Here is a 14,247-nt window from a genome sequence, read left to right as displayed (position 1 = left end):
TGAATTAATATTAAAACTAAGTAGAACAGAGTGCAATACAAGACACCTTAAGCTCCTGGAAGAATGGCAATCAAATAATTTAGCTACGCTTCTGTCAAAAAAATGTTTCTCACATTTTAAAGCAAGCAAAGTTTGTAAAGGAATAGGCCAATCCCTTTCTGATCTGAAAAACAAAGGCTGCACATATCAACTTGATTGTCCACAAAGAATAAGATTTTATTTAAGCTCTTCATGTCTTATCATGCTGGGTTTTAAATTTTTTTTTAAAGTGAACCTAATCTGTTGAGATGTGGTGTTTGCATGATGGTATGACCTATGCTCCTAGCAAAAGGAAAAACAGACTACCTCCACATACTCCATCCTCAATCCTTATTTCATAAATGGACGCAATTACAGCTAGTCCTTGACTTACAACAATTCGTTTAGTGCCCGTTCAAAGTTAAAATGGCACTGAAAAAAGTGATTTCTGACCATTTTTCAGTTACGACCTTTGCAGCATCCCCATGACCATGTAATCAAAATTCAGCTGCTTGGCAATTGGTTCATATTTATGACGGTTGCTGTCTCCCCAGGTCAACGGATCACATTTTGTGATCTTCTGACAAGTGAAGTCAGAGGGGAAGCCAGATTCATTTAACATCCGGGTTACTAATTTATCGACTGTAGTGATTCACTTAGCAACTGTGGCAAGAAAGGTCATAAAATAGGGCAAAACTCACTTAACAAATGTCTCACTTAACAACAGAAATTTCAGGCTCAGTTATGGTTCTAAGTCAAAGACTACCTGTATTTTACTTAGATATCTTTAAGATGGAAGTTGGAACTATGCCTTCTTTTTTCTTCAGGATAAAGGGAAGCCTTCCTATTTGAACAACAATTCTGTTCCTGCTTCATTTTAGTATCAAAAAGTAGGATATATAGAGCAAATGCTTTCAAAGTGATAATCACAGCAACAAAACAAAAACATGCAGAAACTCTCCTTATCTATTAGGTGCAAAAGTCACAGCCTTTTAAAAGTCTCTATTGAATGTTTGCTTATTTCATTTTAATACTGCCTTCTCAAAAGAGTCAGGCAATGTACAAATGTTGAGCCCCTAACAATAAAAACAGCATAAATCCATTAACTCATATTACTGACAGTTACACAAAGAAAATGGCTAGCTATTAAATTTCTGTTTAAAAAGTAATGATTTCGATGTCTTCTGAAGGGTCTGAAGTTTTACAGACAGACAGTTATCTGGGGGCAAAGTACTTCCAAGGACAAGAGCTACCGTGGAACAGTCCTGCATCCTAGTCGACCCGTCTTTATGTTCAGTGGGATGGATCCCCTCCTGTACAACTATACAAGACAGGAAGACTGATACTGGTTAAAGTGACTTCTGATATGATTGGAGTTGTACTGTGTAGGGCTTTTCGGTAATAATTAACTGTCTGAACCGAGCTTGGAAGCTATGGGCAGCCAACATTGGTGTGGCTACAACATAGGTATCTCTTTCTAATATCCTGGCTGCCACAATCTGATGCATCTTGGAGATTATCTTGAAAGACAACAAGTATATGATGCATTGTAATAGTGTAAATCTCACAACAACTAGAGTAGAAGTTACAATATCTAAGTTTTTCCAGCTCAGTTAGGGCTGTAACTGGTACACTGTCTTCCTACCAGGGCTTCTGCCTGCTTCTCCAGCAGGATCTGCAAATCCAAGAGGATCCCCTAATCATAGATCTGCTCCTGCAGGGAAAGCACAATCACTGGAACTTAAGTTCCTAGAACTTACTAACTAACAAGCAACATCTTTTCTTACAAGCCTTAATCTTGTATCTGCTTGTGTTCAAGATTTTAATAGTATCCCTATCTTGGCCTTGATGGTTATACAACTAAGTAGCAATAGTATAGTGACACTTCACTCTTCACTGTGACAGGTGACCCTGTGATTTGATGATTTTCCTCCCAGAACTGACTGAAACAACTCCTTTTGACTCCCCCCCCCCCCCCGTTTCATCTCTCTTGACTCCTCTAACGAACAGGGGAGTGCTCAGGATCAGCAACTGGGAAGAGAACCACAGTCACATTTATCATCCTTTGCAACCATTATCTACAGTGCAGTGCTACTGGGCCCATTAGACTCTCTCTAAAATTGCAGTTAGCCTTTCTTCTGAATCTTGGCAGCTGTAGGATATGCAACCCAGAGCTCATTCAGGGCCACATCCCTAATTCTACCCAACCAGAGGTGCCAGGTCTGTGTGCTTCTTCACCCACACATCTCATTTCACAGAGATCTGCCTTTATCAAGACCAGCCTAAGATCAAGGTGTCTGATTATTTGGCCAGTTGAGCTCAGGTTATATCCTTAGGAAAGGGAATATTAAAGAAAGAATGTTAAGTCTGAGTTGATAATACTTAGATATTTCTTAACAACTGACTGGCAAATTTAAAACAAACTTGTAAAAGATTGCAGCATAAAATATAAGAAAATATAAAATAATTTTTAAAAATACTGTACCTGCTCTCATTTATCTCAGAGGTTTTATTAGCAGGAGTCTGAACCAACTGTTTACCAACTGGATCTATCAATAAATCAATACGTTACTGCATTAGAGGAGAATATATGTAGCTCAGGGTTAAACTTAGAGTCCTTGGTGTTCCTGAACTTGGATGTTTGTTTGAAACATCTGTAATCAAACAACCAAACTCAAAGACAACCAAGTACTCCATATTACTTCATATTTATCAATGAATATATAATAAAGACTACTTGGGGGGATAATTATCTTTAAGCAAGTTCTCCTTCAGTTTTATATTAGCTAAGAATGCATACTATGAACTCATACACAAATATAATGAAAGACACACACTTCGTGTAATTTAGACCTACAGAGGTTGAATAGATTATGAATTATGAAGTATCTTTAATGTAACAGATTATATTTGTCTTATATTGTATACACAAAGAGTATAGAAAAGGGCAATATTGGGATTCAGGGTTTAATGAATGTGATCTAGGCAACAGATTTCCTTAGTTTCATTGACAACTAGAAGCTGGCATTTTTAGGAGCAAGATGGACTGCTACGTAGACCACAGCAACTGTGCAGGGACTGACTAGGCTGTTGTCTAGACCATGGCACTAAACCCCATACCTGAACCGGGAGGCTCTCACAACAGTCACTCGTGCCCTTGTGACCTCTAGGCTGGAATACTGCAACGTGCTCTACATGGGGCTGCCCTTGAAGAGCATCCGGCGACTTCAGCTAGTCCAGAATGCGGCCGCGCGAGTGATTGTGGGTGCACCTCGGTTCGCCCACATAACACCTATCCTCCGCGAGCTGCGCTGGCTACCTGTTGATCTCCGGGTGCGCTTCAAGGTGCTACTTACCACCCATAAAGCCCTTCATGGTAGTGGATCTGGGTACTTGAGAGACCGCCTAATGCCAATTACCTCCTCGCGACCTATTAGATCACACAGATTAGGCCTCCTCCGAGTTCCATCCGCCAGTCAGTGTCGACTGGCAACTACGCGGAGGAGAGCCTTTTCAGTAGTAGCTCCGACCCTTTGGAAGGATCTCCCCGTGGAGATTCGTACCCTCACCACCCTCCAGACCTTCCGCACAGCCCTCAAGATCTGGCTATCCCGTCAGGCCTGGGGTTAAAGATTATAATCTGTCCCCACCCGAATGATGAATGTTGCTTCAATTTTTAATTATGTATTGTTTTTATATGTCATTGTGTGTATTCCCTTCCCCATAAGTTGTAAGCCGCCCTGAGTCCCCTCAGGGAAAAGGGCGGCCTATAAATAAACTTATCTACATCTACATCTACATAGCTCAACAAAGCCCAACTGATAGCAGTTGTGAAAGCCAAACCAATAAGATGGTTTCATTTAAGAAAAAAAAACCCTCAGTATTTCAGTTTTGACTGGGGAGAATGAAGCAGCACCATGTTTTTACTAGTTTATAAATCATGTAACTGTGCATTACTTCCAGCAGCAATTTAATGCCTGTATTATTTTAGAGTCACTGGGTCTAAATCTAGAATCCCATCTTATTCCTATTTAGTTTTTCTGATCTGTTTTGTTCTTGATGCTATAAGAAAAAAAAACAAACCCAAGAATTGATTCAACAAGTAGTGATTACTTCGCCTGTCTGCAGTAACTTTGAGTTCATACATCAAGTTGATCAATGATATAGTTTGTTACATTTTGCCCTTTGTGTTGTTATGAATCTAATTCATTCTGACATATTACAAAACATTGAAAATATCATGAAAAAACAAATTTTGGCTTACAGTTATAAATACATTGATCAATATATTAGCAAATCAATTAAATTTAATTTGCCAATGGTAAAATCAGTTCAAAAAAAGCTATAAGTAGCCACTTTGCCATTTTTATGATAAGCCTTATTGTCAGGGCTGCTTCACTTAATAACCAAGAAAGAAACCACTCAACTCCATTTTGCAGAATTAAGAGTACTTTTACTGGTTATAATTAAATAGAAGCTAAGCGAAGCTGGATCTGAGCAAAAGCGCGCACAAGCATAGATATCAATACATGACCCATTCCCCTCCCCTTGGTAACCCCAGCTCATAGTCCAATCCAATATCTCCACAGCTGACATGTTCAAAAATCATCATCAGGTTGGTATGTCAGAAAGTTGGCCTTGGCGGGAAACTCCTCTCCTTGCCACATGTGCAGTAGATGATGAGAACAACCCCCAATTAACAGTCCTCCTGCACAGAATAATTCCCACACCCCAATACCATGCCCCCCCTCCCCGTTTCAATGGCAGCCGAAAAGCAAGCAGCAAAACAGAGGCTAACATCTATGGTATACTATTAGCAATCCTCTAAGCACAGGTTAGCCTATTAATGGAAATAAAGTTGCATCTGATTACCCTTGCTTCCTTCCAAGTTCCATGATTATTTGATCAGACAGTTTTTTAAATATATTATAACACATAAACTTGAATTTAAACTATAAATTATTTTATCTATAATTAAATATGCTTTAATATGATATATAATTTGAAGTTTACCTTGAGGTTTGATTTCTGTTGTCTCTCTTTTCATTTGCTTCACTACTGATTCTTGTTCTGAAATTATTTTCACTGAAGTATTTTCTGGATGTGTAGCGAACACTAAACTGAAACTCTAAAGATATAGATATAGATATATATACAAGAGTCATTTATTCAAACATACAACAGATCTTACCAATTCAAAAATTTAAATTTTTGTTCCTGCTCACTTTAAGAAACTTCTACCATGTTTGCATAATTAAATTATTGAGATGCAATAAATTATAAGGAGTTCTGCAATAGCTGGGCTAGAGGTAATTTATCTCATGAGAATATTAACCAGTTTTCTTTGTGCAAATGTATAAAGAATTTAGAAATTCTAAACAATACTTTCAATCTTCAAGGAATCTTAGGGTTGTGCAGAGCTCTGATTCAAATCAAAAAGGTGCTTTGAAGCATTCAGGAACATATATTTGAATGTAAACTAAATGTCCCTTTCCCTAAGATCGCACAGCACTGCAATGGGCATCTAAACAGGCTCTGAAAAAAATGCAGCTGCTTTAAGAAGTTGCAGAAAACATGTTAACATTAGAAACTTTCCATCCTTTAAAGCAGTGTTTTTCAACCACTGTGCCGCGGCACAGTAGTGTGCCGTGACATAGTGTAAGGTGTGCCGTGGGAAAATTACTTTATATATAGTCAATATAGGCACAGAGTTAAAAAATTTTAACATTTTCTAATGGTGGTGTGCCTCGTGATTTTTTTCATGAAAAAAGTGTGCCTTTGCACAAAAAGGTTGAAAAACACTGCTTTAAAGTACCCTACAAACTTAGCAAATCATACTGATATATAGCTATGTTTGCATATACCACCTATCTATGGCTTCAAGAGGTATAGTAAATAACTGTGTAGTACATGCACAAACTCTATTTCAGAGATACCTCTAGTTCCCAATGAACTAGCAAAGAAAATCTCTCAAATCTGAAAGATAAGTCAACTTATATTGTGTTGAACTTAACTGTCTTTCCCATGATGCTCAGTTACCTATATGAAAAAATGTAGACAAAATATTTCAAACCATCTTTTTACAGTTAGTTTTTAGTAATGTATTGCCTCTTAGTGCTACCCTGCTCGGGACAGATCAGATGGAGTCAGGTGAGAGGTCTCACTCTCCCTTGCCAAAAGCTTGGGTGAAGAGCCAAGTCTTCACCGCTTTTCTGAACATCAGTAGAATTTGGGGGGGGGGGGGATCTGGATCTTCCACAGCCAAGCACTGTCACAGAAAAGGCACTCTTCCAGGGTCCCAATCAATGATACAAATTAACTGAAGGAACCCAAAGTATGCCAACCCTGTAAGATGAAAGTGGTCAAACAGATACAATGAGAGACAGGCAGTCCCTCAAATAATGAGTCCTGATGTCATGTAAGGTTTTATAGATAGCAGCCGGCACCTTGAATCACACCCAGAAGCCAGCCAATCCAATATACTGGATGCAACCAGTATAGTTCACGAAGCAGAGGTGTTACATGGGCATACCAAGAATGCCCATCATTGCTTATGCCACTTTATTCTGGATCATTTGAAACTTCCGGGTGGTCTCCAAGTTCATATACAGTGGGGCAAAAAAGTATTTAGTCAGCAACAAATTGTGCAAGTTTTCCCACTTAAAAAGATGAGAGAGGCCTGTAATTGACATCATAGGTAGACCTCAACTATGAGAGACAAAATGAGAAGACAAATCCAAACAATCATATTGTCTGATTTGGAAATAATTTTTTGCAAATTATGGTGGAAAATAAGTATTTGATCAATATCAAAAGTTCATCTCAATACTTTGTTATATAACCTTTGTTGGCAATGACAGAGGTCAAACGTTGTCTTTAGGTCTTCACAAGGTTGGCACACACTGTTGCTGATATGTTGGCCCATTCCTCCATGCAGATCTCCTCTAGAGCAGTGATGTTTTGGGGCTATCGCTGGGCAACACAGACTTTCAACTCCCTCCAAAGGTTTTCTATGGGGTTGAGATCTGGAGACTGGCTAGGCCCCTCCAGGACCTTGAAATGCTTCTTACGAAGCCACTCCATTGTTGCCCGGGCGGTGTGTTTGGGATCATTGTCCTGCTGAAAGACCCAGCCACGTTACATCTTCAATGCTCTTGCTGATGGAAGGAGGTTTGCACTCAAAATCTCACGATACATGACCCCATTCATTCTTTCCTGTACACAGATCAGTCGTCCTGGTCCCTTTGCAGAGAAACAGCCCCAAAGCATGATGTTGCCACCCCCGTGCTTCACAGAAGGTATGGTGTTCTTTGGATGCAACTCAGCATTCTCTCTCCTCCAAACACGACGTGTTGTGTTTCTACCAAACAGTTCTACTTTGGTTTCATCTGACCATATGACATTCTCCCAATCCTCTTCTGAATCATCCAAATGCTCTCTAGCAAACTTCAGATGGGCCCAGACATGTACTGGCTTAAGCAGGGGGACACGTCTGGCACGTCTAGACCTCAAGACTGGACTACTGCAATGCGCTCTACATGGGGCAGCCCTTGAAGAGCATTCGGAGACTTCAGCTTGTCCAGAATGCAGCCACGTGAGTGATTGTGGGTGCACCTCGGTACACCTATTGGTCTCCGGATACGCTTCAAGGTGCTAGTCGTCACTTATAAAGCCCTTCATGGTATTGGACCTGGGTACTTGAGAGACCGCCTGCTGCCAATTACCTCCCAAAGGCCCATTAGATCCCACAGATTAGGCCTCCTCCGGCCCTTTGGAACGAACTCCCCGTGGAGATTCGGACCCTCACCTCCCTCCAGGCTTTCCGCAAAGCCGTTAAAACCTGGCTGTGCCGGCAGGCCTGGGGTTGACGAGTTCCCTTCCCCCCTCGAATTGTGTGACTGTTGACTATCTTTTTAAATTCTCTTGTACTTTGTTTGTTGTATTCCCTTCTTGTTTTAACCCCCCCCCCCCCTTGGGTTTGTTAGCTGCCCTGAGTCTCTCCGGGAATAGGGCAGCATATCAATACAATAAACCTTCAACCTTCACTGCAGGATCTGAGTCCCTGGTGGTGTAGTGTGTTACTAATGGTAGCCTTTGTTACGTTGGTCCCAGCTCTCTGCAGGTCATTCACTAGGTCCCCCTGTGTGGTTCTGGGATTTTTGCTCACCGTTCTTGTGATCATTTTCACCCCACAGGGTGAGATCTTGTGTGGAGCCCCAGATCGAGGGAGATTATCAGTAGTCTTGTATGTCTTCCATTTTCTAATTATTGCTCCCAGAGTTGATTTCTTCACACCAAGCTGCTTGCCTATTGCAGATTCAGTCTTCCCAGCCTGGTGCAGGTCTACAATTTTGTTTCTGGTGTCCTTCGACAGCTCTTTGGTCTTCACCATAGTGGAGTTTGGAGTGTGACTGTTTGAGGTTGTGGACAGGTGTCTTTTATACTGCTAACAAGTTCAAACAGGTGCCATTAATACAGGTAATGAGTGGAGGACAAAGGAGCCTCTTAAAGAAGAAGTTGCAGGTGTATGAGAGCCAGAAATCTTGCTTGTTTGTAGGTGACCAAATACTTATTTTCCACCATAATTTGCAAAACAATTCTTTCCAAATTGTCTGGATTTGTTGTCTCATTTTGTCTCTCATAGTTGAGGTCTACCTAGGATGTCAATTACAGGCCTCTCTCATCTTTTTAAGTGGGAGAACTTGCACAATTGGTGGCTGACTAAATACTTTTTTGCCCCAGTGTAGGCATGTTGCAATAGTCTGCAAAGTTATTACGGCATGTGTGATAAATGATGTAATTATAAATTATAAATGATACATGCATGATAGAGATAATGGGTTATTTTAAACAGAATGCACTGCATTATACTCATCCTCAAAGTACATCATATTGCCCCGTGAAACAAACTAATTCCGCAATAAAATACAAAGTCATACTATTATATCACAAAATTACAAAATAATTACCTTATCTGGTGTTGGCCCAGGACAATGTTTTGCCTCAGACAAACCATTCTCTATTTTCTGTACAGTGGACTGTTTGGCATGTAGTATTCTATCTTTAATCTGGATTCCTTCAAAATCAGGTTTATTTAACTTCTGTTCACATATTGTGCTATCATTGTGTTGAGACAATTTCCTTTGAACTTCTGGAAGGTGTATTTCTACAGTTCTGGCTTGTTGTTCTTCAGGATCATTACATTTTAAAACATCAAGCTTTGGAGTACTGGAGATACTATGGCTCACATGATTGACCCTAGTTAATTTTATTTTGGTCCACTTAGAATTCTTGTTCACTGTGCTATGTCTGCCATTTACAGTACATTTGACAGACATCCCTTTTTTGCTGGGAAAAAACCTCTTACATTGAGAGTTCTGGTTAGTTTTCCCATCATTTAATACTATGTCCTGTGGCAATTCAAGCACTGGATTTTTTTCCTCCTCTTTTCCATAGTCAGGATTAGGAGAAATTCTTTTTACCTCTACTGTGTCCGATTCAATCTCACCTGCAATTTCTTCACACAGTTCAAGAATGCTAATCTTTTTAGATTTTACCACATCCTCTCGTTGGCAAACAGGTTGTACTGGTAAAACTTTATCTGCTTTTACAACGATTTTTCCATTTTTGTGCTTTGACTTTGCTTTGCTTATTATACTGCAAGCTGAATTTATAGGACAGGAAATTGTGTTGGCAACCTTTTCTGATTCTTTATTACTTTCCAAATTATTTCTCTGTTCTCTTGGCTTATCTTGAGATATAATTGAATCACTGATTTCAGAATCCGCTTCATGTTTTTTGGGGGACAAGCAACCCCTTTTTTTATTATCTGATATTTTTCTTCTTTCAATTTGATGATCATTGTCTTCTGCAGACTTTCCTGGTTTCTGGTGGACATGTTTCAATTTTTCAGGTTTAAGTTGCGGCATTAGCTTTTTCATCTGGTTACATTGCTTTGTAACAGAAGCACGTGTTTCTTTGACTTTTCTGCTTCTCAAAGATATTGAAGAAACATCAGACGACTGCTGAAATCTTGGCGATCTTCTAGTTTGATGTCCATGTGAAACAGTATGTTGTGACTTTGAAAGGTCCTGCACTGTGTCCTTCTCAGGTACTTTTTTAGTTTGTTTAACAGGTAATTGTTCTTGCCTAATTCTGACAGCTTTAACAGAATCAGTGCCCACTGATTTTTTCCCTATGTTTCTGTGGTCAATATCACAAGGCTTTTCACTTGAAGTTTTAGTCCATCTTGCTTCACTGTTTTGAGAAGCTGTTTTTTTTAGAGAAGGGGTTTTAGAATTCTGAACTTCTAAGTTACTACTACTAATATATTTTCCAGATTTTGTAATTCTTCTGGTATTTTCTTTGACTGGTCGTGATTTCGAATGCAGGTTCTTATGACTTGTTTTACCACACCGGGCTGCATGTCTTTTACACTGAGCTTCAGTAGAACGTGTTTTAGAATCTACAGGTGATTTATTTGGTTTCTTGTTTTCATAGGAAGTTTTATTTTTGACAATGTTGCATTTTCTCTTCCCCCTAGAACAGATTTTGGAAGAAGATTTTGAAAGATTCAGAGAATTAGCATGCTTTAGTTTGGAAGATTTCAGAGATGTTTGTGCAGGACGTAGTTTACCTAAAGATGTTAAGGATGTCCTTTTCATGCACACCATTTTACATGCTTTCTTCTTTAATTCATTTAAAGTCTGTTTGGAGTTCCTTTGTGCTTGCTTATTTTGGGAATATGGCAGAGCAGCTCTATTTATAAACTTATTGACAGCTGACCTGTTAGTAGTGGCAGAGAGTTGGGGCACTTCTTTCTTCGGCACTGCTTTCTTATTTGATATGCATTTAGCATCCTGTACTTTTCTTTCTTTGCTAGTAGAAACTGATTTATTACTTTTATTCAATTTCCGCCGCTTAGCAGAGGATTCTACCAGCACAGATTTCCTTTTCTGTGCTGCCATTTCTGAAAGAAAAGGATATTCGTTTATAACCATACTCTTGAAAAATACATTTTAAATTAGAAGCTTAACATGTTGACTTGGTTTACTCACAAGTACTGTTTTGTAAGCAAATTCTGCTTCAGTAGAAGTGTAGTGATCTGTGAAAAATGCATTCCTTATGAATTTACATCCAAAGAGAGCATTATATATATCCTATAAACACAGGAACAATAAAATATTAGTGGTAGTGCCACTACTTTTGAGCACAGATGTCTAATTAAAAAATAGTTTCATTGCAATTTTAGGATATGCAACATATATTTGGAAAACATCTGGATTATATGTCTCATTTCATCCTTTGATGTTCATATTATTCTTTATCATGCTTTTCCTACAATATTCTAATGTCAGTGAAGATTAAATTACACATATCATGAAAAACTAACATACTAACAGTTATGGTTTACTGTATATCTAACATTATCAGGGCCATAAGTGTACGGTTTTTTGCTTTACATCATTCTCTAAGAAGACTTATGGGCCCAGAAATTATTTTAAAATTCCTGTAACTTTGCCATTATATAAGTTTTTTGGGGGGAAATAAACAACTTTTCTTACTCATTAAACAGTAACAAATAGAGATGTAATATATTTGTCCCAAATGCATTGAAGAAATATATACATCCCCTGAATGTTCTGTAAATTTCTACTGTAACTTAGAAACTTTCAATGCCAAGAAACGAAGATCTATGTGCATTTCATAAACCAAAAAAAAAAAAAACACGTCAGAGGTATCCCAATTATGGTGAGGAGAAGAGCTTCTAATGATCTACTGTCTTCCATTTTAAGCCTTCGTAACATATTTTCAGTTTAAGCTTATTCTAAACTTCTTTGCTTGGTTGTGACAGAAGTTGACTTGGATCCTAAATCAACTAATATCAGACAGTTGCATCTATGAAAAGTCTTTTCATGATTAAGTACATCACACAGACATTATACATATAACACACATATTTCTCAACTTATTCTTTTTCCTAAGAAGTTCTAACTGAAAGGCAGTATTCTTTCACCCATTTTGTTTTCAATTAATCACGAGGCATATGAATATAGGATTCAAGGAATGGAGGAAAAATTAAGACTTTGAAGCAAATAAAACTACTATATTATAGTAAAACTACTATAGTAAGCTATTTATTAAGAGAAGTAAGAAGAATCTGGGAATAACTGATGCAACATATGTAGTAGAACTGACTACACCCCGATTCTGTATATGTGGGATAACAATCTAGGGTTATGTAAAAGGCTACCTACATTTTACACTGCCACTTTCTCAAACTATACACAGGTTCCACATATTTTACACTATGTAAATATCAAGAACATTTGGCCAGGGTTACAGAATACATTAACTTGCGCATTTATCATGGAGAACCAGTAATACAATTTCGGAATGTATGTAAGGTTCAATCTTATTATTAAAGTAGAACAGTGCATAATACAGAGAAAACAAAGCGCAATCCCAGGGCAGATAAAAATCACATTGTTTAGATCAAGGTAAGCAAGAACAGTTTGAGATCAACAACAATCCACAGTAGAAATTAGCTTCAAAAGCCTGCTTAATGTCTGCCTTAACCATCAAAATACATGGTTGCTTTAAAAAAAAAAAAGCCAGCTAGCGCACCTCCACAAACCACAGGATAGAATAACATTTGAACGGCTTCCAGGGGACAGGAGAAGATTCAGGAAGCATGAATTTCTAATGCTAGTGTCAAGTGAAGCCATTTGGGGTTTGACTTAGCAGAATGTGCAACCATGGCTGCAGCCATGGTTTATGACTCAACCTAGCCTGTGAAGCAGATTATTAGTGGAACAAACTATGAGTAAAACAAGGACCACAGATTAACCATACTGCAATCCTGTAAGAAAAGCAAACCGAGTAACGCAGCACATGCCTCAAAAACTTCACACTGAAAGAATCCCTCTGCGGCCCCAAAGGGAATCCTTTCCAGACTTTCCTCAGAATGTGGAGCTCTTGCCTCATAATCAGGAGGTTGTGAGTTCAATCCTAGGTAGAGGCAGACATAGGTCTCCTGCTTGGGCAGGGGGTTGGACTAGATGACCTGCAAAGTCCCTTCCAACTCTGTTAATCTGTTAAATCTAATACTGGGCTACAGGAAAGGGAAAGCCAAAGGTAGGCAGAGCCACCAGGTGGCTCCTCCTCCACAGAAGAAAACATTTGCTGCTCGGGGTTGGGACTGTGGGGTCCTTGGTGCCCTCTGAGGTTGGTGTTTTTTCTCGCAGGTGCCTCCGATGAAGTTACCTAGTTTGGTAATGAAACGTCTGTGAGAAAACCACCAAGCTTACAGAGCACCAGGAACCCTCCAAAGGCGGGTTTCCTCACCGCCAAGGTCCTTTGATCATTAGCCTGGCTTCTTACCAGGCATTGAGGATGGGCCCAGGCCTGAGGAGAAAGGGGTGCAGCCAGTATACTGTTCTGGGGCCCTTGAAGAGGAATTTTTTTTAAAAAAAAAATTACAAAACCAAATTTTTAAAAAGAAAAACAATATTGGATCATTTAAAGCATATGTTAAAACTTCACAGGCAGCAGGGATGGAATCTGGATTTTACCACCCCAATAAACAGTAAACAAGGAAGAACAAAAAAAAAGAGGGGAGGAAAATTCAGCGTATTAGTTGAGTGTAATTAAGGTTTGAAGGAAGAGTTAAAAGTCAAAGGCAGTGTGGAATAATAGGTAGATCTTTAGGAAGGACGTCAAAAAAATGGAGGAAAAAGAAAGGTGCTGTTGATGTTTAGGACAAGGAAAAAACAGGAGGACATATTTAAATATATATTCATCTCTATATATTTAATATATTTGCAAGTACGTTTGAATGTGATTAATAAATGTACAATTACGACATTGATTTATGGGTCTATATTAGTCTTGTTCCAGCGGCCCTGGACGGGCCAGAAGGATTAACTGAGCCGGGCGCAGCAAGGCCTCCCCTGTTTCCCCCCCCCCTTTTCCCCCCCTGCGCCCCTTCTCGTCACCTAGAATAAGGGAGCCGAGCGACCCCACTTTTTACCCCCGGCAGGCCTTACCTGCCCAACGACGGACCCACAAAGGAGTCGGAAGAGCCGCAAAGGAACAAAGTGCCCGGGAAACTACCGGTATCGTCTCGGCTTCCGCGTCAGCGCCGCCAACTCCCCATGTCACCCGGCCGGCACGAAAGAAGAAGGAGCGAGCCGAGGCGACCACAACGCCTCTCGCATCCGGATTGAA

General features: G+C 39.4%; 1 protein-coding gene across 6 annotated transcripts in view; it reads right to left on the bottom strand.

Moving 5' to 3' along the window:
- ESCO1 (establishment of sister chromatid cohesion N-acetyltransferase 1) overlaps positions 1 to 14,247 on the bottom strand; it is a 43,424-nt gene extending 29,177 nt beyond the window's left edge. For 2 of the 6 annotated variants that reach the window (XR_015695662.1, XM_087707202.1), the window contains exons 1-5: positions 14,067 to 14,247; positions 11,076 to 11,177; positions 8,988 to 10,987; positions 5,032 to 5,146; positions 2,504 to 2,567 (exon numbers count right to left, since the gene is read on the bottom strand). Coding sequence is in view for 5 of the 6 variants with exons in the window: in XM_087707202.1 (XP_087563328.1) it covers positions 2,504 to 2,567; positions 5,032 to 5,146; positions 8,988 to 10,985 (2,177 nt within the window). In the remaining variant the exon portion in view is untranslated. The remainder of the gene's footprint in view (positions 1 to 2,503; positions 2,568 to 5,031; positions 5,147 to 8,987; positions 10,988 to 11,075; positions 11,178 to 14,066) is intronic. The other 4 variants (XM_087707199.1, XM_087707197.1, XM_087707201.1 and 1 more) reach the window with 3 other exon arrangements.

The sequence above is a fragment of the Thamnophis sirtalis genome, unplaced genomic scaffold (assembly GCF_051295495.1).
Source record: "Thamnophis sirtalis isolate CommonGarterSnake01/CBP01778 unplaced genomic scaffold, rThaSir2_p1.2 scaffold_2, whole genome shotgun sequence".
NCBI classification, from domain to species: domain Eukaryota; kingdom Metazoa; phylum Chordata; class Lepidosauria; order Squamata; family Natricidae; genus Thamnophis; species Thamnophis sirtalis.
This window is presented reverse-complemented; position numbering and strand designations above follow the sequence as displayed.